The following is a 27,432-nucleotide window of genomic DNA, read 5'->3' on the forward strand; positions in this document are numbered from 1 at the left end:
AGATGATCAGACAGTCGAAACAAGCTAATAGTTGATTCAACCACTTCTGAAATGTCAATGATGAAGCCTGAAAGATCCACAAAAAAATAAGAAATGCACATGATGATTCATGAGTCATTTATGGTGTTCATAAATGCATTTTCCAATTCAAAGTACCAACAATTTTGAAAAATGTCAAATAATTTTACAAATAAGTACAACCCAACTTGAATAAATGTCAGTATTCTACGTATATATTAACAACTTCCCAAAAAAGTTCATCAGTCTAATAACATTTGGTCTTGAAAATCTACCTCAGTATACAAATATTTGAAAATATTTGTGTTGATTTTTTGTTTGTTTGTTTTTTTGCATTTTTTTTCAGGGTTCCAGCACATCCTAGTATTATAGGGCATTAAATTCAATAATGTAAAATTAAGCCCTAATTGGTATTACAGTGTCTTAAATCAATCTTTTAAAAGCTTTTAAAATGGTAGGACATGGAAAGTAGGTGTTTTTGAATTGTTGTTTTTTTTCTGACATTGCATTGTAAAATCTCAAAATAATTAGAAACATCTATTTTATAAAAAAAAAAAAATAACGTCTATCATATTAATGCAGAGCAGCACAGAGGAACCAACAACACATATATTTTGTTTCTGGCCGGAATGTTCAGAGCAGGGGATCCATTGTCTGCTAGCTAGCTGTCACTGTAACCTTAATGACATGGGGAAGTGGAGATTGAATGAAATTGGCTAATTAACCAAGATTTAGCTGCAAAGCAGTGCATACAAGGCTCGCTGTATTCAATACAAAAACAAAAATTTAAATTGCACATTGGGAATCAGTGCAGCAGAATCTCTCATGCAAAGTGAGAAACAAAAATTTGCCCAGAAACTTGTCAAAATTCTTTATCATTATCATTCTTGTTCAAATTCATTAAGAGCAAAGAAAGAGATTGTATTGTTTCCTGACCCTCATAAAAATGCTCATATACTGCCCCTGTCTGTACACATTAATGAAGATGAAGCAGAAAGTTGGTATGCAAACTGTAATGGACATTTACAATGGACTATTGGGTTGGTAATTTTCGCCATTTCACCATAGTTTTGTGTGGTCTTCTGACTGTGTGTTTCATTCTTTAGTGATGTCACCAGCTATGAACTTGGCTAGGTAGCTAGTTATGCAGAAGATGATGTCCCCATTCTCAGTTCCGCCTCCTAAACCATGGTTGTCTAGGGAACAACCCAAACACCAGAAATGTTGGTATTGTACATGCAAACCAGGATACATTACATTTGTACATTATTATATAGGAGAGACTTTGAAACTCAATATTTAAACAATGCTGTGGTTTATGTGTGATAAGGTATAGGTACAGAAAGATCATGCTTTGGTGTAAAATACCCAGTATTCCTGCCACTATCCACATTGATATGGTATGTGCAAAATGTGCAAATGTGGTTTGCAGAATATATAATGCTAACATTTTCTTTTGGTGCCCGGGCTGTTGGGGAAACAGCCATTGATGAGCACAAGTGGGGCCTTTATGGGGAATACTAGGCCACTGATGGGTATCTGTTGGTTACTATAGATAAACCAGAGGCACTACTTGTCAGTGGGTCAGTTTAGGGCTGATGTTAACCCACATGGAGATATACCATTCGCACCTGTGGCTACTTTTGCCGGTTAACAGTCCAGACAGTGTGAAGGATTTGAGGGCTGATGATGTGGAGCCAGAGGAAGCTGAGCAGTCTGTTCAACTGCAGAGTTAGAAATGATTTGTTCCAGTTACACTTCTAAAATCTGTGTGTGTGTGTGTGTGTGTGTGTGTGTGTGTGTGTGTGTGTGTGTGTGTGTGTGTGTGTGAAAAGACACTGAGATAAAAATAGATGTTAGAATAGAAAAAAACAGTTGCAGAGGGACAGACATAGATCAGCTTCCTCTGGTCTCATTCCTGAAACTAGAGCAACATTAAAATAAAAAAAGTTTGTGTCTTTCTTAGGCTTATTGGTATCATTTCTATTTAATATTTATACATTCTATTGTTCATTTTAAGTTTCAGATGTTTTATTTTTTTCCCTTATGCAAACTCAGTGGGTAACATTTTGGTACAAACAAGAAAACAATCGGTAACAAACTTCACAGAGGTCTTCCTGCACTAAAAATCATCATCTTCAACTGCCCTGCAGGCTTTTCTACTGCATTAAACTAAAAATAACGATTCAGTTGAAATTCATGACAGTGACTTTGCAGTGAACCAGAAAACAGCTTTCACACCTGATGTGTGTTTATATCTTTATCTCTTCTCTTTCCGGCTTTCAGTTAGCATCTGTTTCATGTTCTGCTGCCTTCAGGTGCTCCTCCAGTCTTAACCTCCTGATTCAGAGGTCACACTGATAAATCCTATGAGATGTTAAGGTGCTGCATGTCAGAAGCCATAATTGATTTTAAAATGTCATAATTCTGTTTTCATTTTTGTTCACAGTTGAGCAGTTCAATTACATGTTTAAGTACTTGCCAATTTGATTCACAAAAGGTTCCCAAAACATGCTCACATCCAAAGTATTTCTGAAAGCATGTGAAGGCAGCATCTGCTCTCTGATTGGCTGGGGGCACAGATCCACAGATGGGTTTCATTTGTTCAAATATATAAGAGCCAGCAGTGTGGGAACTGATATGATGGCTGGAAAAACAACACTGTGTCAGTGGGAAAGCATGTATTTCAAATTTTGGTGATTTTGTTATTTTTTTCACAAGCTCTTTTATAAAAACCTCCTGTAAGTTTAAAACGTGAAGCACCACTTCACCACCCTATGATAATCCATGATATATAGGCACATGATATATTTAAGTCTGAAATGTAGAATATGTAGTGGTTGATTTCACATGTGGCATGTATTACACGTGATAAATTTGCATATACGCTGACGTTCAATCCGATCTTACCACAAAGTCATCGAAAATCGGTGCTTGATCAGTGACTTTTGGCGTGAGACACACACATAATACCTGGCAGGTTGTCGTTATTGCTTAACGGAAACTGGCAGCTTCAGGGGGACACACGGCAGGACAACAGCAAAAGTTAAGACGGCAGCAGTGCGAGTAGTGTGGGGACAGGCAGGTGGATGGGTCCAGCAACCACCGACTTTCACCTGGAAGGCCGGTGTTCACTTCCCATGTGATTGTAAAGTTGAACCCTGTTCTTTTTTCCAAAACTCAACCACAGGCTTTTGTTGCCTAAACCCAACCGTTGTGTGTGTAGGCAAAACATAACCACATGCTTTTGTTGTTTAAAGAAAAAAACGTTAATTTGTGGTGTTGAACCATCATAGTGCATTTATTTTGAAAGAGCCTGTTTGCAAACTATTTCCTGTTAAAATGGAAATGCATTTTGAAAACAGACAGCACATGTAACAGGTTGAAGTTAACACTACGTCCAAGAACATCCACAACCAACAGACCCAGTGTACTTTGCACGTCATATCTTGACATGGAAAGTTCATGACCAAAGATCGATATGTGACAAGGAGTGAGAATGTGTTGATTTGTAAGGACTCTTTTTTTTTTTTTTTTTTTTTTAACAATATGGTTTATTACATCAAAAGTTTTATTTGCATAGCTCAAGCCATCAGTTCTATCAGTTATGATAACACTCTCCTCAGCGTAGCAATTAACAAGTGCTAAAAACTCTGAAATGTCTGGGTTTTGTGTTTTGTCCTTTAAGCCCCGCCCCTCTGTGGATTTGAGGTTCCACTTCCTTTTTAAAGTAAAAGACGCTTTTTATCTCCCACTGTCTTCTTACTCTTTGTCTTTTCTCTCCTTTTCTCTCTTCTTTTTTTCACTTCCTCATCCATTCACTCCTCCTTTCCTCCTTCCCTCCTCTCAACAAACATGGCTGCCTCCTGCATGTCACTTCCAAACATGCATGCCATCTGTGTATTTATTATGTTACATTTTGTTCACACTTGTGTGTATATAAACACGTAACAAACCTATATTAATCTGAATGCTTGTGGAACTCGTGTCTGCATATATAAATCTTCATTATCATGCATTCATTACTGTATGATTTCATTATTATCCCCAAACACTCTGGTTACCGTTAACAACCCCCCTCAGACCCCATTGACCCATCTGAGGATGACCTCTTCCACCTCTTTGATAAATACCCCACTCCCATGCCAGACACCAGCACTCCCATGATCCCCCCGGTAGGGGTCCAAGCCGTGGCTCTGTCCTCGGACTCAGTCCGCGTCTCCTGGGCCGACAACTCCATGACCAAGAACCAGAAGGCGTCTGAGGTCCGGTACTACTCCGTCAAATGGAAGACCAGCTACTCCACCAGTGGCAAGTACAAGGTAAGACTTAATTCATGATGTTAATGTGAAGCTCGTCAACAACACTTCTTAGTTTAATATTATCTCAGCAACAGGTGTGAATAGGACTTTGACATGAGTTAGACTCGAGTCATGAATGTAAGGACTTTAGAATTGACTTGAGAATTGAAAAAAAAAAAAAAAGACCCAACTCTATGCCTTGTGACTTCACTTGGGCTATTGACTTGGAGGGACTAGTTACTCCAAGCCCAGATCTTAAAAATGATGCTTCTTATGAGACTTGGACCTGATTGTAGATGTACCTGCTTTGACTTGGAAGTTGACATGACTTGTAGCTTAACTTTGGACTTACCTGTCTTGATTTGGGTCTTGACTTATGACCTACCAGTCTTGACCTTGACTTGACTTGAGTTACCTGTCTTAAATTAGGACTTACCTGTCTTGACTTGGGCCTTGGCTTGGAAATTATCTGTCTTAAACTGGGACTTCATTTGGGACTCACCTTGTATGACTACAGACTTGACTTTGGAATTATCTGGTTTAAATTAGGACTGGATTTGGTACTTACTTGTCTTGGCTTGGGACTTACCTGTCTTGACTTGGGATTTACTGTATTTAGGATTTTGGAATCAAAGCAGGGATTTCCAGCACTACTACACCTTTTTCCAGGGTGCATCAAGGAGGCAAAAAGTCTGTAGAGGTAAAACTCCAGCAACACTTGTAGTACGCAGAACAACCTTATGGTTAGACCACCACGTTTCGGCTCTTTGCTTGTACTTAATTTAGGATGTTATACACAGTGTAAGACTTGGACTTGATATGGGACTTACCAGACTTGGTAATTAATTTGGAATTTGCCTGTCTTTGGACTTGACTTGCAACTTGCTGGTCCTGACTTGGAACTTCACTCAGGACGTAACAACACCTGTGACCTGCAAGAAAATAACTAAGTCTGTCATGAAATGCAGACGTTGTTGCAGACATTTAAAATGCCCCCGTACTTATGTTTTAAGCTCACCTCATTAATGCTCCTTCTAAACAATGAGCGTTACCACAGCCAATGTTTATCAACTGATAGGGGAAAAAGTGTCATACCTGCCATCTCCAGTGCTGCCTGCACTCAATTCAAGCAGGTGTTCCCTCCCTTCAGCTATCTAACAACAAGCTCACCAGCAAGACTGAATGGAGCACAGCTACTGTAAACAGTACTCATGGAGCATCAAGGGAGTAACAGTGATCTGAGCATAAAACAGACTTGAGGAAAACTGCACTATGTGTTTGTTTGCTTTTGTCTTTTTCAGAATCTTTTATTGATCAATAAATCTCTGAAGAAATTATTCCCAGCTGACAGAAACAGCTGAGATCATTGAGCAGTACAGTAATAAAAACATAATCTGGAATTATTTTGGTTGTATTGAAAACAAGACTTCAATTGACTTCTTTTCTTCTCTGGATTTCAGGAAAAAAAAATTAAACAATAATCTGAACTCTGCTTCAAAAAACACTGGCAATAGGAAATCTATACAAGGGCAGACAGTCTGCTCACCTTAATAAACTGCAGCTGGGGGGAAACTAGGATTTTTTCTTTTCATCAGATTCTAAAAAAAAAATAAGACATTTTCTTGGTGTCACAAGGACAAACAGAAGTCTGGTCTTAAAATGAAAACACACTTGAGTTTAGGCAGCAGCTGGGGTTTGGTAATATTCACTGATGTTGAATTCTTGGAAATAATCTTTAAAGTACAAACACAAGGACAGACTGACTGTGTCTGTCTCCACAACAGTCGGGAAATAAGATGGAGGACAGACACACTCTCAAAGTTTTATGAAATTCTGTTGCAATATTCGTGTCATTATGTCTTGAATTTGTCTTCTTTAAAGGCAAAAATATCTGCCTTGTGTGTCTGCTATACATAATAAATTGTAACAGCAGCTGTATTCCTCTGTCTTGACAAACAACATCACCTTTTCCTACAGTTTTAATCTATTTTTACAACTTTATCATGTGTCCAGTCTGCAGACACCACAGCGCTCAGCCACACTGTCACCGGCCTCAAACCAAACACCATGTATGAGTTTGCTGTCATGGTAACCAAAGGTCGCAAGTCCAGCACCTGGAGTATGACGGCACACGCCACAACATATGAAGCAGGTAGGCCTCACACACACTCGTGTTTCTAGTTTTGTCCATGTGAGGACTGCACTGGCATAAAATATCCCCTAGCCTTAACCTGAGCACAGCATGGAGGGGGGACTGCTTAAATGAAATATGCAGTGTTATAGGCTGGGATCTTTGTTTTATTACTGTTACTATTATGAGTATTTTTTATTAAAAGTATTTTTTTTAACATTGGAGGGGTTTATTATTTTTTTATTTAATTTTACTTGTGTCCGTGCACCACAAATCAAATCTTTGGAATACGGTCTGACTGCATGACCTGTGTAGTGTTCCCCACAGCTCTCATATATGATGTCATACACCACTCTAGACAACATATCCACAACATGCTGTTTGTATGAAATCCTACAAAAATGCACACACAATGGTTTGTATGATATTCTACGAAGTAGCGCCCAGCTAATGACATTATGTCCTTAACATAAAGTTACATTATTAATGTAACTTTATGGAAGTTAGCTTTAGTAATAAAGTTACTGCGGTGAGGTTTCGGAGAAAAAACATGGTGAAGAGGTACCATGTGACTGCTTCATTTGCTTCCGTCTGTGTGTAACTCATGTAATCGTACCCTTCCAAAATACATGTGTAACTGGCTCATGACTACATGGAATATGTACGAATTTGGGTGCATTACTTTTCATAGGAAAACATACGAACAATTTAGGAGAACAGACTGCTTTGGATAACACTTAATAACACCTTTCCACCAAGCAGTCCAGTTCAGTTCAGTTTAGTTAAGTTCAGTACATATTAGAACGATTATTTTTACATTTCCATTGTAAAATGTTGTGGATGATACCAACAGAACCGTTCCATACTATCCCCATGCTATATCAAATGAAACTTGAATTAAGTTTTTTGCTGTCACACTACTCTTCTTGAGGTCAGGAATGAACATTCACACTACCAAGTTTTAGAGTTCTAGTTAGTGGGTGATCATTTTTCAGCTGTAATAACATTTTCCTTCATCCCCTCCTCTTCTTCACTGACATGTAAAACACTCGGTTTAACATAGACAGTTCAGTTTTTCTCTGGAGAATTTGTTTAAAGTCGTTCTGGGAAAAACAACTATATACTAAATGAGGGCAGGTTTAGAAAACATGGGTTCACCAAAACAACATGGGGGTGGAACTTTTTTATATTCTTTTCCTCCCTGAACAGCGCTTACTTTTAATAAGGGGTTTGACAATGCACAGAAATCATATTCTGGTTCAGTGAGGTATAATGGAGAAACTCCACTCTCCCCCACATTAACACAACAACTGTCTGCAACAATGCAACCCAACCACAGACTGAAATCAAAATGTCAAGGTATCCCTTTCAGGATGTTTACAATCATGTTTGTCGGATTTGTCACCCAATTAAGCGTGAACGGCATTACCCCAGCCGGCTCCCCGGGGCCTGCTGGAATACATTGACATTCAGAGCAAGCAGACGGACTGAGCCCACTCAGTCCCTGCAGTGATCCACCACTAGCTCTGGACACACAAACACTGACCACATTTTCACAGCAAAACACAGAAAAAGCTGCCTTTAGTACATAATACCTCTGCTTTAAATAATCACACACTGAGTCCAAAAGAGACCAGCTGAGGGACACTATATTATATGTTGGTTTTTACCTGCTGCCAGAGGCAGAGTCTTAGAAGTGGTGATATCGGCCCACACACCCTGGTCTCTGCAAATCTCTGAACATCTACTGGACCAATTGAAATCAAATTTGCTATGGATTTCCCTGCTCCCCAGAGGATGAATCTGAATAATTTTGGTGATCCCACTGACTTGCCGTCTAGCACTACTATCACTATCAGGACAAGATTTTCACTTAGTGCACAGCAAGAAATGTGGAAATACAATGGACAGAGGGTAATGCAACTTCCATGCCTCCCAGAGGCTTAAACCTAAACACAGTCCCTCCCAGCCTTCACCTGATATGCACATGGTGCTGCAAATAATAATGATAAAAAAAGATACATTTTATAATAAGTATATAATCATTTAATGTAATTTATTTAATAAAGTTATTTAAGTTACATTCAAATTAGGAAGAAAAAAAAGTCCTTCCTGTGCAACGTATCCTCATACAGTGGTTGGTATGATATCCCACAGACTACCACCCCACAAATGACATTAGGTACTTAGCATAAAGATGCGCAGTTAGTGTAAAGTTACAGAGGTTAGGTTAGTCAAGTTATTGCGGTGAGGTTGAAGAAAAGAAATGTGGTGAGGATGCACTTTAAATTGACTCAAAGTTCACTCAGATTTCACATTGGATATGTACAAATTTTGTTGCACAATTTTTCATTGGTAAATGTATAAACAGCACACTAAAACAGCCTGTCCTGTGATGCCCGGTACTTAAGGAAGGTAGCAAGTGGTTGTGTGACTGAATGCTTCAGGACAACCTGTTCTCATTTCCAGGCCCTCAACATGTGAAATTGACACCAAAGGCACTTTTTTGCCTCTTTATGAGACGCCCCAGGGTTTCAACTATCTCCAGTGGAAACCCATCCTCGGCAAAATATGATGCTGAGAATAACTGATGTAGTATTATGAGTGACCATAGTGTTGAGATGAGAGCAGAGATGTGGATGAGTTAAACTGAACAACACACAAGAGACCACAGTTTGTGTCCCGTGTGAAACCCAAAGTCAATGTTTTTTCAACGCAAAGTTGCTTAATTTACATACGATTGTCGCACATTTACGTCAGTCAAATGGCGTATTTATGTTACCTTACGTTATTGTTCTGTAACAAATGTACTTATTATAAGCAAAAACATTTGCTGTTTTCTAAACCTAACCAAGAACTTTTGTTGTTTAAACCTAAACGTGACCTTTTAACAACATTAACCACTTGTTACATTGTATTTCAGCTGTGCCTCACATACGTAGCCCTTTTACACTGCCTCTTCAAGGCGGGAATTAAACACTGTTATTCCACCTTGCTTTTCTGTGTAATAGGTACAATCACAGACTGGGGGGGGCAGAGTTGTCTTGCCTTTAAGCTGCCATCAGACGTAATAACAGCGCTAAAATGACGTCTGTGTAAACAGGACAGTCAAAAGGATGGGCCCATGGGCGAAATGGGTCTGATGATTTGTCAGTGTGTTATGCATGCCACCCACTTGCGGGAGATTAAAAAAAGCTTAGCTTAGCTTAATTTAACTGCTAACAGCAGTTAGCAGTAAACTCAAAGAGGGAGCACAGCGGCCAAAATTGGGAAAACAATGAGGTCTGGGTGCTCCTTACCTTCTAAGCGGAGGACGAGATCAACCAGCATATAACAGGGCAGTAAATGATTGTCATTGTTTAGAAAGCGCTGCTGATGTGTATGTTATATGTCACAATAGAGGCCTGACAGACACTGGTGTGTTACATCATACCCGTCACAACTCTTTTGCTTCTGTGATGCTGGCATACTGTCTAAAATCACAAACTGGAACTGCATGATGCTGCCAGTGTTTGGTTTTGTGTAAAAATGCGAAGGCAACATTAAGGAGGGACTTCATAGCAGCTCTGTAGCTCTGTGTGTAGAAAGGACTATAGAGAATAGATGCTAAAGGATGCCTTGTCCGTCACTATGAGACAACAAAGGATGTGACAGAATGTCAGTATATGACGACCTAGGAATGAGGGCATGTTGACAGGGACGCTGCTAGTGAGGGCCTTTATGAAATTCTCAAGATAGCTCCTCCAACCTGTCCAATCAGTCAGAATACTTGAACAACTCTGTGTTCAGGACCGTTAATTGATTGTTAACAGTTATTCTATGAGGTGTATGCTCGCTGGAAGTGGTTGATATCTTGAATCTAGTGTTTTTCAGTTAAAATTATTGTTTTGGTGATGCAGATCAGGCTGAGTAGTCAACCGTTGAGGAGCATTGATTATAAACTGAAGATAGGTGTAATTATTTTACTTTTGAGTGCTCGAACCATCTACTTTTCTCAGCAGGTATGTGCACATGTATTTTTTCCATGGCCTCCCTCTGTATTTATGAGAAGTACAGGTTGCCACCATCACTAACAGGCTCAGCTGGAGCTCATGATTTCCTCCAGCGCGTCATGTCAGATTTAACAAGCGGTTTCATTAGCCAACTCTGAGATGGGAGCTTTGAGGCCTGTCCTGGTGTGAAACTTAAAAACTTGTCTATAATCACATCTACAACTTTATGGTGACAATTGGGGAGAGAAAAGTGTGAGTGCTGGTTGTGAGACAGAGTCCCCGACATTTTCACAACAGGAACAGAACAACAGGGCAGTTAGGAAAGCAATAGAAATTACCTTCTGCACAGTTTTCTCATGTCCAACCCGAGCAGATTACTGGAGTACAAGAACACCCACAGATCAACTGAGCTACCATTAGATTATTGCCAGGAACGTCGGGTTGAGATCTGCTGTACATCTTAAGTTCAGTTGTGCTTATGCAAGTAAAAGCTACTTTTGAGATGTCACAAGTCCTTTCATATAAACAAACAAACTCAAAATAAAACGCAAAGACAAGATTTTGTTCTTTGTTTGAAAATATACAGCTGCACATCATGTAAATAAGAAAAAATATATAAAATAAAATGCAGGGCTGTACTTAAAGTTTTTGCACAGAGCAATAGAGCTACAGAGGTTCAAAGGTTTGCAGCACAGGCCACAAAACTATAACATGACTATAAAGGTATCAAGTAGGCCTAAATCCATGTTGTCTCAAACAATTAAAATCTTCGTGGGTGAGGTAAAAAGTTGTTTTCCTTGGCCTTTCAAATGAATCTCGTGCTGGAAAATGATTTATGTATTTTTATTTATCTAGGCTATTAATCATATTTTTGCACAGAGCATCAACAGAGAGGCAGAGGGCAGAAAGGAGCGAGAGACACTATGTCCATGTTATATATGTCTTGTATATGAAATGTCTGTTGTCACCGCATTTTTTAACAAATGTCACCTGCATCCAGACACTGTCTCAGTGATTTGCTACAATCCACCTCACACACAAACTACCTGACACAATCAAGCAGCTCTGTCTTCCACACGTGTAGAGCAGCAATGGATTGCACGGGTGCTACTGCAGTCATTTTATTCATCTCACAGACTGATTGAGCGTAGTACATGCAACATATTGACCGATATGCCACTGTAGACTAAGGAACAGACAGATTAAACAGAGTAGCAGCTCTGTGTCTCTCAGAGTTGATCCTATATCAATATAAACGATGTCTAAATCTATATCTTGCTTGAAAATATATCAGTATATCGTACACAGTTATATCGCCCAGCCCTAACATACAGTATGAACTTTAGGGCTGCTCCCTGAAAGCTCATAGCAACTTAATACGATACAGAAGCCTATCTAGCTTTTGTTTGACATCTAGTGTTAGCATAAAATGTTGCACATTTCCGACCTATCCTTAGCACGGTTAGCTTTTTACCATATTACATGAATGTCATTGTTATAATGAACATCCCACTGAACCCTGTTCAAATTCTCAAACTGGAAAAAAAGGAGCCAAAAGGCGAATACTTGCGTTGAAACAGCCAAATCTGATATGACAGGCATAATTTTATCAAAGTCCATTAGCCTACGAAATTCAGTTATTGTTACTATTAGCTTAAAATTTGAGATGTACTTGTATTAGGAATACTTAACCCACAAAATGATTATTTGTATATCAATCAATCACCGGGTTACGTTGAATTCATGATGAAAACTTTGTTTTCTTGCATGCCTCCACAATGAACAATGAATCCAAGAAAGCAAACATTCTTCTTATATGGAAGTAAACTGGGACCACGTTTAACAGCAGCAAAACTATATGAAAACATCTCTTCACCCTAACCCACCCATCCCCACCCATAAAGCTCAGTAAAAGACCCCACCTGTTACCTGTTATTATGTCTAAGTCAAAGCCACACCCATTATGAAAAGTTTGGCGACCTGACCTGCACTCATGATTTAACAGACACATTAAGCTGGGTTAGACGTTCTTAAATTTCAAATTCAGCGAAGGAGATGTCTTTGTCACTGGCTGCGCTCGATGCCGAGAGGGCGAAAACATTCCGCGCAACCACTGCCAGGTTAGGAAACATTTTAGCATGTTCCTTCCACCACCATAAAACCTCGACGGGACCCTCACTGGGTGTCCTGAATTTGATGTAGGCTGCCACCTCACCCTCAGGCTGCAAAGTTTCATCGCTGGAGTCCTTCATGTCGGTGATGAATGTGACAATGGGGTCAATTGTTCAACTTGTGTCACTGACTTTCAAAATAAAATGCTTGATAAAAGTGATTTAGATGTCAAAATATTACACATATACTGCACATCTTTTTTATTTGTTTCATTCTGTGTGAAAATAGGATCTGCACACTTGGATCAATGCAAGTATCTTTAATTAACCAAGCTTTCGGTCAGAGGACCTTCATCACCCTGATGAAGGTCCTCTGACCGAAAGCTTGAACTTAGCGGAGCCACGATTTATATATCGGTCTTGTCATCCAGTCTCTGCAAGAAAGCAAATTACAGCATTTCTCAAAATATAAAACTGTTAGTTTAAGTACATTAGTTAAATTGTAATAAACATTTAACAGTGCTGGTAATCCTGGTTAAACATCTAATGAATTTACTTTTGCTAAATTTCAGTAAATCATCTGCTGGTTTACTTACTTCGGAATACTGTCATCAACTGATATACAGAAACTGAAGCTGACCACACCATTATCTCATCCTGTCACTGCTGACTTCCTTATTTTTCTCCTCTATTTTCTGTTCATCTATAATCAACAGCTCCTAGCTCCGCTCCTAAAGATTTGACAGTTATCAGTCGTGAGGGACGACCCCGCGCCATCTTAATCAGTTGGCAACCACCAATGGAGGCTAACGGACGAATCACAGGTGAGGGCTTGCACACACGCTAACCACAAGAACTATACCACTCCACTTATCCACGGTGCACACTCACTGTTCAATTACAGATTGCACACACACTGTTCATCAGAGGTTATTGATTTTTGATTTTCAACTAACCTGCTGATTATTTTCCCAATAACAGATTGGTCATTTAGTCTGTAAAATGTCTGAAAGTAGACCAAAAATGATTGTTTTACAATATAAGAACACTGTTACAAGATTTCAGTTGTCAGCCTATTTATCCAAACCAAACACACACACACTGACACATACTTTCTTCCATTGTTCTCTCTCTCCTCCTCTGGGCGATCGACCCGGCTGTAAACCCGTCTGTTTTAACGAGCTCTGCTGCTCCTGCAGCGTCCTGGAGGACGAATCAAACGCTCCCTGCAGGGATAACAGCACACCAAAGCACCAAACACACACACAGACACACACAGACACACACACACACACACACACACACACACACACACAAAAACAGCTCAGATATTTTTAGATCTTATACACATTCTTCTTATTCATATTCCTTTGCCTAATTCTGTTAAAAAAGGATCTTCAATTTAATATGTCACACCTTAAATCTGAAAATCTGTCTGTTCAAATCCTGTACTGAAACAAATATAAGTGTTAAGGGTTTTTTGGGTCTTAAATTACAGTAGAAATATTGGTATTAAATCTACATGATATCTTGAGTTATATGAATGTTTTTCACTACAACATTTAACATTTTCCTTACAAACTGAATAAGAGCATACTAATTTTAACTGTTCTGCACTATGGATATAAATATTGATTTTTATAATTCATCATCTGTTAGGTTACATCCTGTACTATACGCTGGATAAGAACATGCCAATAGATGATTGGGTGATGGAGGCGATTACAGGTGACCGGCTGACCCATCAGGTTGTGGATCTGAACCTCGACACGGTTTATTACTTCAGGATCCAGGCCAAGAACGCCAAAGGGGTCGGCCCACTGTCTGAGCCCGTCCACTTCAGGACTGCCAAAGGTCTGTCAGTGTGTATGTGTGTGACTGAAGATCAAGACCTGCTTTATCTGTAAATGTATTTCTTTGTTTTATATTTTATAAGTTTGCTGACTCTCTCTCCCTTGCTGTTGCAGTGGAACATCCAGACAAGATGGCCAATGATCAAGGTAGGCTTTTTCCGCTACTAGTGTGTGTGCGTGCTTGGATTTTTACAGTAATCTGTCGTGATTTCTCTCCCCTCCAGTCATCTCTGCTTCTGATTTTTCAGTCATCATTAAATCCTCTTTAATCTTTAAATCAACTTCAACGTGTTTTTCTTTTCGCAACAGATTGTGTTATAATACTTTTTATTCTAAATGGCTTTGAATTCTTGATTTTAAAATCCCTCTTTAAATCATCTTCTCAGTTCACGTCTCTATTATCACATCACTTCTAATTCGAGTTATCATTGATCAGAGTATCTTCAAATCCTGTCTGATGTTCAAATCATCTCCAATAATTCATCATTCAACATTCATCTGAATCTCTAGTTATGTTTAAATAATTATCTCCAATATTCAAATCATCTTCACAACATGTTTCAGCTTCCTGTTATCCCTGTATCTTTTTATTTCAATTTTCCTGACACCTTCAAATCATGAGTGTGTTTTGTTCCTCACTCACAGAGACAACTAAATATTGTAAGTTTCCTGAAGAAAATATGTGATGTGTGATTGCTAGCTGTTACTGCTCACAGAGTAAATATTGACAAGACTGATGATTTTGCTCAGCATAAACAGTACATTCTTGAATTGTATCACAAATTTACTGGTAAATTATAGCAACATGTTGCATTGATTTAAAGTGCAACTGCAGTGTTCCCCTGCTGATTGCTCCCAAAGATTTGTAAAGTTATATTTTTATTGTGATATGTGAATTATGATCCAAGATCAACATAAACAAGTTATCCAGCAGGATCAACATGGAAATGATGTTCCTGGTTCAACCTAAAGAAAACTGTTTGTCGATCCAGAACCATCATTATCATCTTAATCCTGCACAAATTATCCCGGATCAGAATGGCAGTGATGGTCCTGGATCAACACTTGCTCTGCAACAAAAAAAAATGTTTTGAATGGGCTTTGAAAAAGGAGGTCTTTGCAGCTGTTACTGGTAAGCTTTCTTGTCAGCATAGCCTACCTAGTTAGCAAGCTAACTCACTAATATTCTAGTCTATCGGTAAGTTTATTTGTTAGCATAGCCTCCCAAATTAGCAAGCTAACTCGCTAATATTCTAGTCTATCGGTAAGTTTATTTGTTAGCATAGCCTCCCAAATTAGCAAGCTAACTCGCTAATATTCTAGTCTATCGGTAAGTTTATTTGTTAGCATAGCCTCCCAAATTAGCAAGCTAACTCACTAACCCTGGAGCAGCGCCTTGATGATGTTAGACGGCTGTGATTGGTTGATCAAAATGTTGGTCCAGGAAAGCAATGTGGGATTTTGATCCAGGAGCATGTCTCACTTGGCAAAATCATGTCATGCATATAGGAGACGATGCAAAAACAATTGGTGGGCTGAAATGGATGTGATTCAAAAGTTATGAGCAAACAGGTCAAGTAGGTAGTTGCTAGTTATCTTGCATTTGATTGTGAGATTCTGTGTTAATCATGTTTGGTTTTTTGGCATTTCATGCAAATTTCCATCCATTTTTTCCCAGCAACAAGCTGAAAATTTAAATTACTGTTACAGACATACAGACTGTGGACATATGACTGTTGAAACAAAGTGATTAGCTCAAATTCTGCAAAAGTATTGCATGGCCAAAACAATGTATAGAAAATGAATAACTGTGCAAGCAATTACACTGATTTTCATTGATTGGATGGGAGCCAACCTTACTGAGTATTTTCCCATTTTATTCTTATTTCTCAACTACTGTTAACTGAAAAAAACATTTAGGTAAAAGCAGGGCTTGACGGTGCAAGCGTTTCACTCGCATTTGCGACTAAAAATAGGTGTGTGCGAACTGTAAAAAATATTTAGAGGCACACGTGCGTATTAAAAAATCAGCCGAAGCAGCCTATATTTTTGTCAATAAAAAAATATGATAATCTAACCGCAAATGTTGGAGGAACTCCAGCCGCCTTCCCTCTTCCCCGTGTGACACGGTTATGGTCGGCACAATGAATATCGTGCGCGACGCCAAGGGTAACGGTGCTGCTTTGTCAGGCGTTGCTGCCCTCTCCATAGACAAACAATGGGACAGCCAGCGCAAAGCGGTTTTACAGCTGATCATGTGTAGAGGTCTTTAGGGACCGTTCACCATGGTACCACTGCTGGGCAGGGTGGAAATAAGTCAAAGTGTGGAGGAAGCGGCGGACCTACGTACGCGGAAGCCTGCTCCGTTCTCCCCGCAGTTAGGGACCGTTTGCCACGGTACCACTGCTGGGCAGGGTGGAAATAAAGCCCTTTTCACATAGAGCGCACAAAACACAGACCTCCGCCGACGAACCCATTCATTGTGTATGTGCTACCGTGGCACAAGAGCGCACCACTTGCCACAGAGCTGAGCGGCGCGCGCCGCCAGCCTGCGCTCGAATTGAATTTTTTTTAATTTCACCGCAACGCGCTGTGATGACACCTCAGCGCCGCGCGTCCAATAGCAGAGAAGAGCCTGAAGTAGACCCGGAAGCGGTCACCATGGAGCTGTAGCTCCTGAACGAGCCTGTACTCCCCCAAATCCTGTCCTCTGCGCCCTACCCTGCGGTGGGCGCCGCGAAAGCTCTGTGTGAAAGAGGCTTAAGTCCTGCAGAGTTTCAGAGGACCTGCAGAATGTTTTAGGATAGTAATAACATTATATAAGATAATCATATTGCAAAGATAATATATATAAGATAACACTAAAGACAAAATTAAATTGCAATACTTTTTCAAAACTTGATGATTTTACCTTTCTGTACATTTTGTATACAAATTCATTAAATAATTTTGCTTGTAAATGTCTATTTGCATCACGTTTATTACGGAAAACTCAATTTACATTGTGCCCCTAAAGTTCTTTGTGCGCTCCTTACTTTTTCAACTTAGGAGCACATGTGCTCCTTGGGAAAAAAGTTAGCGTCAAGCCCTGGGTAAAAGAATAGAAGGTTGAAGAGGACAATGAGATGAAAAGGGTAGAGACAAAGAGGAGAAAGGAGGTTAAATGGAAGAAAGGATGTTGAAAAGGAAGGTAAAGGAGAATAAAGGGCAGACAGATAAAAAGAGGGATCAGCAGAGTATGATTTGCTGAAATCTCAGGCTCAAAATTAATTTAACAAGAGAAGAAGAAAGAGGGAAACAGAAGCAATTTTTCCATTTTATTTTTCATTTTATGCAAACAACCCTGACTCATCAAGCTGAAGGAAAGTCGTTTGTTATTCACATGGCAAGAAAAACTTCCTCTGAGAGAGAAATAAAAGGAGAGTGAGCGGGAGAGGAAGAAGAGGCGTTTGTAATTATTAATTCAGACTTATGAGAGGCGATGGAAAAGAGCTGTTTACCATATTTAAGTTCATCAAATTAAGTCAGACATAATTAACGCTCTGTTCGCTGGTTCTCTTCATCAGCCGCTGCAAACGGCAAGCAGAGGGGGACCTGATGCTAATGAACGCTCAGAACTTTTTTAAATTGTGTCACTTAACTTTAAAATCTCACAGCAGCTCAGAGAACATGATGAAGAACTTTGTATTTTTTAATGTTTAATTGTATTTTTCTTTAAAGCCTTTGAGTTTTAAGCGGAATGAGTGTTAGTATCATTCTGAAACAGATTCTGTTGGTATACTGTTATGATGACATGCACAGAAATCATCATCATGTGATGTTGACTAATGCTTTGCCCATAGCACACACCAGCAATCTGATCCAGTGCAGTGTTGGAAACCAACAGCAACACATCATCAGCAAACAAGATTAAGATTCCACAGCCATGCTAGCAGCCCTATTAGGCTGCACAGTAGTGCTTTGAGCTAAATGCTTATTTCAGCATGCTAACCACATCCCTGGTGGCAACTCCTGCACAATGGCAATGCTAACATGCTAATGCTAAGCAGGTGTAATATTTACTATGATTGCCATTATAGTTTAGCCTTTGTGCATGCTAATATTTGCTAATTTAACACTTAACACAAAGTACAGCTAAGACTAATGAGAATATCATTAGTTTTTCAAATATTTGGTCATAAAAAGTTATTAACCAAGCAGAAACTTTGGTCCAATAATGGCACTAATGAAAAGTCAGGATCACAAAGTTATAGCAATTCATCCTGAGAAGGACATGGATGTCTCTATGACGTTTCATGACAATCCATCCAATAGTGTCTGAGACATTCACTCCAAACCACAAAGTGAAGCACGTGGGGACACTAGAGGAGAAGACGGGGAGAGATGGCATTTGATGAAAAGTTAAAAAACCATCAAAGTTATTACAGTGCATCCTCAGGGCGACATGAATGGCTGAACTAAATTTAATCATAATCCTTGCAACAGTCATTTCACTGAAAACCACAAATGCCAATATGTTGGCACAACCTGATCTCATCCCGAATCATATTTTGCCAGTTGGGCAGAATCCCAGGTGTTCCTATAATAACACCAGGGGCAGCCTTTTGCATTGTATCTTAATGCAAAAGGGACTGGTAGTAAGAAGGGGCCAGTGGCAGGGGTTGAAATTAATTTTTTTGTCCATCTGCCACTGTGTTGACACCCTGTGTGTAAGACCAGGCTGGATGGTCCTTAAGGAGAAGCCAGGGGATCACCAAGATACGTCTTCTGGGGACTATAAATGTATGTAAGATATCAGTACGTCTGACATTTGTCAAGATTTTTCAATCAGGACTAAAGTTGTTAAACAGCTGACCGACCTTAAACCACCATGTAAGTAACAGGTCTAGAGAACAGAGATGCACTCCTGAGGTCACCAAACTGGACTTTCTCTTCTTGCTTTCTTTAGAGATTTTGTCCAAGAAAATAAGACATAGAACTTTTGACAAGAGACAACTCTGTCAAAGCCCACAGAGAATGTGATACAACTTCTTGCATAAGATCTGCAGTTGGACCATAGGCTGCATAATAAAGATGGACAAAATGACATCTCCCCAAATGTAAAAAAAAAAAAATGTATTTTTAAGTGTTTTTCCATCAGGTTTTAGTTAGTTATTTGATGCTATATAAAGGGAGTTTGACATCATGATTGGTGGCAAGACAAGAACACAGCACAGGCTGAAGCTCCAAATGATGTCACCAGCACAAGATGGCACATGGGAAGAAGTGGAAGCATCCTGTCCATCTTTATACACAGTCATTGAGTTGGACACTTTTGACCACCAGAAGGGGGTGATTTACTATCTCTCATCAGCGTTCAACAAACTTCGACTGAAAAGTGCTGACTCTCATCCTAGCTGCTTCAGAGCTGACTTTAAGCAGTGCATACTGGACTAAAGCCAACAGAACGACATCATTACTGGACAGAGATATTTTGTCCATGAAATTCAGAAACAGAAGGGACAACCTCGGCAGCGAATGTGCTCAAACTTCCTGCTGGAAATCCGGATAGAGCTCTCAACAGGTTCTATGATCAGGATTCTGCATCACTGAAGATTTCATACATATACAGTACAGGCCAAAAGTTTGGACACACCTTCTCATTCAATGCGTTTTCTTTATTTTCATGACTATTTACATTGTAGATTCTCACTGAAGGCATCAAAACTATGAATGAACACATGTGGAGTTATGTACTTAACAAAAAAGGTGAAATAACTGAAAACATGTTTTATATTCTAGTTTCTTCAAAATAGCCACCCTTTGCTCTGATTACTGCTTTGCACACTCTTGGCATTCTCTCCATGAGCTTCAAGAGGTAGTCACCTGAAATGGTTTTCCAACAGTCTTGAAGGAGTTCCCAGAGGTGTTTAGCACTTGTTGGCCCCTTTGCCTTCACTCTGCGGTCCAGCTCACCCCAAACCATCTCGATCGGGTTCAGGTCCGGTGACTGTGGAGGCCAGGTCATCTGCCGCAGCACTCCATCACTCTCCTTCTTGGTCAAATAGCCCTTACACAGCCTGGAGGTGTGTTTGGGGTCATTGTCCTGTTGAAAAATAAATGATCGTCCAACTAAACGCAAACCGGATGGGATGGCATGTCGCTGCAGGATGCTGTGGTAGCCATGCTGGTTCAGTGTGCCTTCAATTTTGACTAAATCCCCAACAGTGTCACCAGCAAAACACCCCCACACCATCACACCTCCTCCTCCATGCTTCACAGTGGGAACCAGGCATGTGGAATCCATCCGTTCACCTTTTCTGCGTCTCACAAAGACACGGTGGTTGGAACCAAAGATCTCAAATTTGGACTCATCAGACCAAAGCACAGATTTCCACTGGTCTAATGTCCATTCCTTGTGTTTCTTGGCCCAAACAAATCTCTTCTGCTTGTTGCCTCTCCTTAGCAGTGGTTTCCTAGCAGCTATTTGACCATGAAGGCCTGATTCGCGCAGTCTCCTCTTAACAGTTGTTCTAGAGATGGGTCTGCTGCTAGAACTCTGTGTGGCATTCATCTGGTCTCTGATCTGAGCTGCTGTTAACTTGCGATTTCTGAGGCTGGTGACTCGGATGAACTTATCCTCAGAAGCAGAGGTGACTCTTGGTTTTCCTTTCCTGGGTCGGTCCTCATGTGTGCCAGTTTCGTTGTAGCGCTTGATGGTTTTTGCGACTCCACTTGGGGACACATTTAAAGTTTTTGCAATTTTCCGGACTGACTGACCTTCATTTCTTAAAGTAATGATGGCCACTCATTTTTCTTTAGTTAGCTGATTGGTTCTTGCCATAATATGAATTTTAACAGTTGTCCAATAGGGCTGTCGGCTGTGTATTAACCTGACTTCTGCACAACACAACTGATGGTCCCAACCCCATTGATAAAGCAAGAAATTCCACTAATTAACCCTGATAAGGCACACCTGTGAAGTGGAAACCATTTCAGGTGACTACCTCTTGAAGCTCATGGAGAGAATGCCAAGAGTGTGCAAAGCAGTAATCAGAGCAAAGGGTGGCTATTTTGAAGAAACTAGAATATAAAACATGTTTTCAGTTATTTCTCCACATGTGTTCATTCATAGTTTTGATGCCTTCAGTGAGAATCTGCAATGTAAATAGTCATGAAAATAAAGAAAACGCATTGAATGAGAAGGTGTGTCCAAACTTTTGGCCTGTACTGTATATATATATATATATATATATATACATATACTGTATGTATGTGTGTATGTATGTATATATAGTTCACAATAATATACAGATTGGATATGGCATGCCACCTTTGTCCGAGGTGATCACTGCACCGTTCCACAAATGCATTCTGGGAATTTTCAGTGCAGCTGATCTCAGCGCAGTGAAGTGATGGGGACACTGAACCAGAGAGTCTCAGCTCTGGTGTCAGAGTGTTAAATGGTGCTGTTTGTCACTGACAGATGTGTGTGTCTGTGTGCGTGTGTGTGTGTGTCTTTGTCTGTGTGTCTGTGTGGTATGTGCACATGTACACACTGTGGTCCCTCTCCATATAAATCAGAAGTGTTGTCAGGGGAGAAGGGAAGATTGATGTTCAGCCTTGTTGCTGTGAACCTTATACTGTAAACACACACACACACACACACACACACACACACACACACACACACACACAGATATACACACTGTTAAATGCACACACAAAGACTGGCTGACAAGAAAGATAATTAATGTGTGTGTTTGCATGTATTTTCCAAAAAAGGAAGATTTAAAATGCAGTTTTAATCAAACGCATTTCTGTAGCTTCAAACTGCAGGAAAACATCAAATTTGCCTCGTATTTTACAGCACCGAAACTCAACACAGCAGCTGCTGCTGCTGCTGGGTGGTGGGAGGAAGAAACCAGCTTTTAGCTTTAAAATGTGTGAGAATTATGTATCGTGTCTGGCTTTAGGTTACTTTGAGATGTGGAAGTCTTTAGAGTGAGTTGTGTCATGGGTGCGACAGTGTGGATGGTTTTGGAAATTTCTCTTATCAGTTTCCAATCTCTGTTCTCTGGCTGTCTCTATAATGATTTGTTTCTGATTTACTCCCTAAATTTGCTCCTCCAGTGTTCCAAACTCAGATACTGGCTCAACTGCTGGCTGGTGAACTAGGGGGGGGGGAAGAAATACCTGCCAAAACTACAATTTTCAAAATTACTCTTTGAGATGAATATTAATCAATTAGACACAGTGATTTATAGCAAATATAATGGTTGCACAGATGAGACAGCTACTGAACAAGGGATTTAAGAGTTTTAAGATCTCTGTGAGGTGATTTACAACAACTTGCACAGCAGCTTTGGTCTCATTTTCATTCATTTCATCTTCATTTTTTTTGGCTATTTTTCGCGAACGTATTCTAGGTATCTAATGGGCAAGAAGGATAGTGTCCCTATTCTTAATCCAGACTACTAAACTCAATTGTGTCTCTAAACCGCTGTAAGCAGCTCTCTAAACGGCCATCAGTGGGCATTACTTACATTACTTTTTAAAATGAACAAATCAGAGATGTGGTTGGTCATTCAGAGATCTAAAACCAGGCTAAATGCCGACTATGTCAAGAGGGTCCAACTGCAGATCTTGTACAGGAAGTTCATGTTTGTCCTCTTGTTTCTCCCATTATGCAATGTCATATCTCAGGAGCAGAAGGGGAAATATTAAGTCAAATACTGAATTGGTGATACTCATCTTTGATGTACACCTTGACACTGTGCTGATTGTGTAGATCTTGTGTGCTGTCAGGGGGACAATGGGTGTGAAGCATCCATGTTTTTACAGACATGGATGTAAACTGTAAGAGAAACTTGACTGGTGTGCAGAGGCGTACAACTGTGGGGTGGAAATTCTAATTTTGCTAATAATACACTGGTTTTAATTCCATGATTGTCACCATTTTACTGCTGCTATTTTTCATTGGTGTGACAAGTTGGCTATTTAGGTGAGATGACGTCCTCATTCTTAGTACTGCCTACTATGCTGTGATTGGTCTGCTGTTTATCAGACGAGGAGAACCAACAATGGACAGAGCACCGGATCTGTTTAAATTACTGAACAAATCAGAGATGTGGATAGCAATTCAGTCTGGTCTGAAACCAGTGCAGTGATTTTGCCTTGGTTAGCTTAGTTTGGCCCTGTAGGAGAAACAAGGCAAATATCTCAGATTTAAAAACAAACAAACACTGGACTGTGATTCAGCATAATGCAGCTCAAAAACACATTTGAACAAGTCTTTGTGAGGTCCTCGTCCTTAAGACTTTCTAAGTAAGTAACTTACTAAGTAAAGTAAATAGCTGAATATTCATGGCAGCTTCATTATTTACCCAGAGATCCAGAAACCAAAAAAGTGCTCCTGCTGGAATAATACTACAAGCCTGCAAGTCCTTTCTGCGGCAACGACTACCCATGAAGTGTTTGAATCCATGCAGGTGGTTGATACCTCAGCGAGAGAAAGACACACAGCACACTTATGAAGTGTGTGTGTCTGTGTGTGAGCGCACTGTCTTAACAGAGTAATTTATTTCCTAACCAGGAACCACTCTCTCTGTCCAATCCCTCTATTCCATCTCCGGAATGACTCTCAGCTTTTTCTTCTTCATCTCCACCGTTTCCTAGTTCTGTTTTTCCTGATGTTCCTGTTTATTTCTTGTATCGCAGGTCGAGGAGGAGACCATGCCTACTGGCCGTCTGACACCAATCTAATTGACAGGAGCAGCATTAATGGTAATACACACACAAAAACACATTTCTCTGCTACTTGACCGAATCCGACTGTCAGAAAGTGGAATTACATCAGGGTTCATTCTTGGACTCTATTTAGTGCAATGAGACCAAATCTCCTGGGAGCTGAGCTAATTATGTATGTGTGTGTGTGTGTGTGTGTGTGATATTCTGCACCATCATTAGATTATCACAGCGACTCAGTTGTTTTCTTTGATCACTCAGCTCAGTCATGTCTAAACTTAGTTTAATGACTCACTGCGTGCTGACGAGGGGCTGCAGCGTGCTGATTTACAGTCCGGCTTGCTTCCTGTTTGTTGTCGTATCGCCACCGGCAGGAAAAATTAATTAGATTCACTATCTCACCATCAATCAGCTTTTTTACAAACTGGGGAAAATAATCTTTATGGAGGAACAGGATTAAACGAGGGTGGTGGCATATCAATCTTCACTTGTAGTTTTTAATATGATGCCAAAAACAACAACAATATTATTGATAATAATATTAGAGCAGGACAATCACGGAGGAAAACATGAGCTTCTAGTTTTCACAACTGAGAATATCAAACTAAAACATTACAAGTCTTATAATGCAAATGCATGTGCTCATGCATGAATGTGTGATACATGTAAGGGTTCTGGTTTGGAGGTTCAAAGAAATGGTAAAACCCTGCTTACACAAATTCTTATTAAAATACATAACTACACACTAGGCTAATACGAGTACAGCTGCTGGTAATAACGCTGAAAGTACTGCTAACGCAAAAGCTGTTGCTAGTGGTACAAGTCATGATTATAACTATAAGTGTCTTCTCTTAGTTCAGCTACAAGAAAAATTGTTCAGTTACCCTTCCTCTGCAGAGGGGTCAGAGGTCAGGGTCTGTAGCAGGCAGTGATTCAGTGTCTCATTGGAGGACTGTTGAGCAGCCTGCGTGTATGTGTGTGTGTGTGTGTGTGTATTTGAAAATGGTCTCTCTAACATTTCGTTCATGTTGTCACTGCTGCAACCGGAGGGGATCATAAATCCGTCCTCTCTGACCTCCGCCCTCCTCTGGCTTTATGGCGGGTCAGCGAGGGCAGAGCCTCGTTCATCACCTCCACCGTATTTCATCTTTAACGCGGTGTCATCCTTTATATCGCAGAGCTTCCTCTCACTTGAAAAACAACCTACAGAGAATATTCAGCCTAGACTCTTTGAGCCAGGAGACAGTTCTGTAGGTCTCTATGTTTACAGTCTGCATTTGGTACTCAGGTGGTCTGATCTGGTCTGTTGTTCTGATCCACTCAGTGTCTGAACAGGCTGGGGGACTGAGCACAATCTGGCATACACATTCACTAAAATGTCTTAATGCTCCTTGTTTTCTCTGATAACGTGATATTGGCAGTTGTCTGGGCTCAGAGCTCCACACCCCATGAGAAATTAAAGTTAAAGAGTTAGAAAGTTGAAAATATCTCAGCTTTGAGGGAAAGATTGGGTGTTCAAAAGGGTTTTTAATGGAAGAAATTAACATCTGAACCTTCATGTTCCCCTGAAACTTCACTTAGCAGAATGGTTCAACAGCCACTGTTCTCTTTGTAGGATGACTGACTTCACAAGAAAAGCTTCACAAAAATGATTGACATTGTTTGTTACTTAGAAACAGTCACTCTGCTCATGGCTGAGCTAGGGCTGGTTTTGAGGCTTATCTAATCACTGTTCATACCGAGGCAGGTTTTACATATATTAGTAAACTGTAACTATAAAATGAAAGGATGTTTTGCTGCCTCTCACAGCAGCTGTAGTCTGACAAAAAAAAATTACTTAATTCACTGGACCAACCGTTGGCAACTTTTAAGGTGGAACATTTACTTTTATGTTAAACAATTCATGAGTTAATGATGTGAATGCATAAACATACCTTAAATTTCAATATGAAAACTTTGACCATTCCATTTGTTTTTATTGTCTCTCTTGGATAACCCAGACTTTTAATAATGAGTGGATCTTCAAGTGTTTAAAATATATATTAATTTCAACCAGATTATGTGAATTACATATATTCTAAAGCCCTCAACTCAACTTTATTTATGTCCCTAAGGGGCAATTTGTTTTGCAGCATAACAGATACAAACACAACACAACAACACATATCAGAGTACAGTGATACAGTGGACATCCACACTGGGAGACACTGCCTAATGTCAATAGCAGGACAATAAATAACAATACAATAGATGTACAAAATAAAAAGAGCTAAAACACCACATGCTGACTGGTCACAGTAAGAACTGAAAGACTCTGCCAGGTAAGGGCTAGTTAACGCCTCCCAAGACCAGAGTTTAAGATAGAGATGGCTGTGGGGATAAAAGAAAACTCATACCTGTTCCTCTTAACGGGCAGGAACCTAAACCTGGAGCCAGAGGGCAAAGTCTGAAACTCAGTGAACAGGGGGTGGCTGGCATCTGACAGAATGGTTTTAGCCTTCCTCCCCACCTGTGTGGCATACAGATCAGAGAGTGTGGCCTGCTTTACCCCAAGCATCTTGCTACTCATGTCCACAATTCTCCTAAGTGACTTTTTAGACTTAATGGTACGGTTCCTGTACCAGCACGTCAAGGAGAACGTCCAAACAGACTCAATACAGGATTTATAAAAAAATGGTCATGAGGGTCCTGCCCACATGAAAAAGTGACAGTTTGCGCAAGCAAAACAAATATTGTTGACCCTTCTTGCACATCATGTCAGTGTTATCATTAAAACTCAACTTTTTGTCAATTAAAGTCCCCAGGTACTTGTACCTCTCCACAGACTCTACCACACAACTCCTTTGTTTTATCAACATTTAGTTGCAAGAAAGACAGTCAACAAAATCATTGACGACAGGGCCATGTTTTTTTCACTGTCATGCATTAGACTTACAATAACAGAGTCATCAGCAAATTTTAAAATAAACCTGTTGTCATACTGACTCTGGCAGTCATCAGTGTACAGAATATGAAGGAGTGGTGAAAGGATGCACTTTGGTACTTGGGAACTATAAACATCTGACAAGTGCCCATTTACCTTAACTCTCTGTGTTCTATCATTTCAAAAATCAAGAATCCAACCAGCAACATTAAAATCCAAACTAAACTGGTTGACAAGCTTGTCAATTAGAATATGGGGTTGAATAGTATTAAAAGCTGATGAGAAGTCCACAAATAGCAGTCTGGCAAAAGTTTTGCTGCCTTCAAGATGTTTAAAAACAAGATTTAAAAGGGTGGCAGTAGCATCCTCCACCCCCC

At 39.9% G+C, this 27,432-nt stretch overlaps 1 protein-coding gene across 1 annotated transcript in view; it reads left to right on the forward strand.

Moving 5' to 3' along the window:
- Window positions 1–27,432, forward strand: part of dcc (DCC netrin 1 receptor) — a 397,984-nt gene that overhangs the window by 287,998 nt on the left and 82,554 nt on the right. The window contains exons 17-22 of the mRNA XM_049603936.1: window positions 4,102–4,340; window positions 6,333–6,471; window positions 13,270–13,377; window positions 14,213–14,407; window positions 14,521–14,553; window positions 24,106–24,171. Of these exons, the coding sequence (XP_049459893.1) occupies window positions 4,102–4,340; window positions 6,333–6,471; window positions 13,270–13,377; window positions 14,213–14,407; window positions 14,521–14,553; window positions 24,106–24,171 (780 nt within the window). The remainder of the gene's footprint in view (window positions 1–4,101; window positions 4,341–6,332; window positions 6,472–13,269; window positions 13,378–14,212; window positions 14,408–14,520; window positions 14,554–24,105; window positions 24,172–27,432) is intronic.

The sequence above is a fragment of the Epinephelus fuscoguttatus genome, linkage group LG18 (genome assembly GCF_011397635.1).
Source record: "Epinephelus fuscoguttatus linkage group LG18, E.fuscoguttatus.final_Chr_v1".
Classification (NCBI taxonomy): domain Eukaryota; kingdom Metazoa; phylum Chordata; class Actinopteri; order Perciformes; family Serranidae; genus Epinephelus; species Epinephelus fuscoguttatus.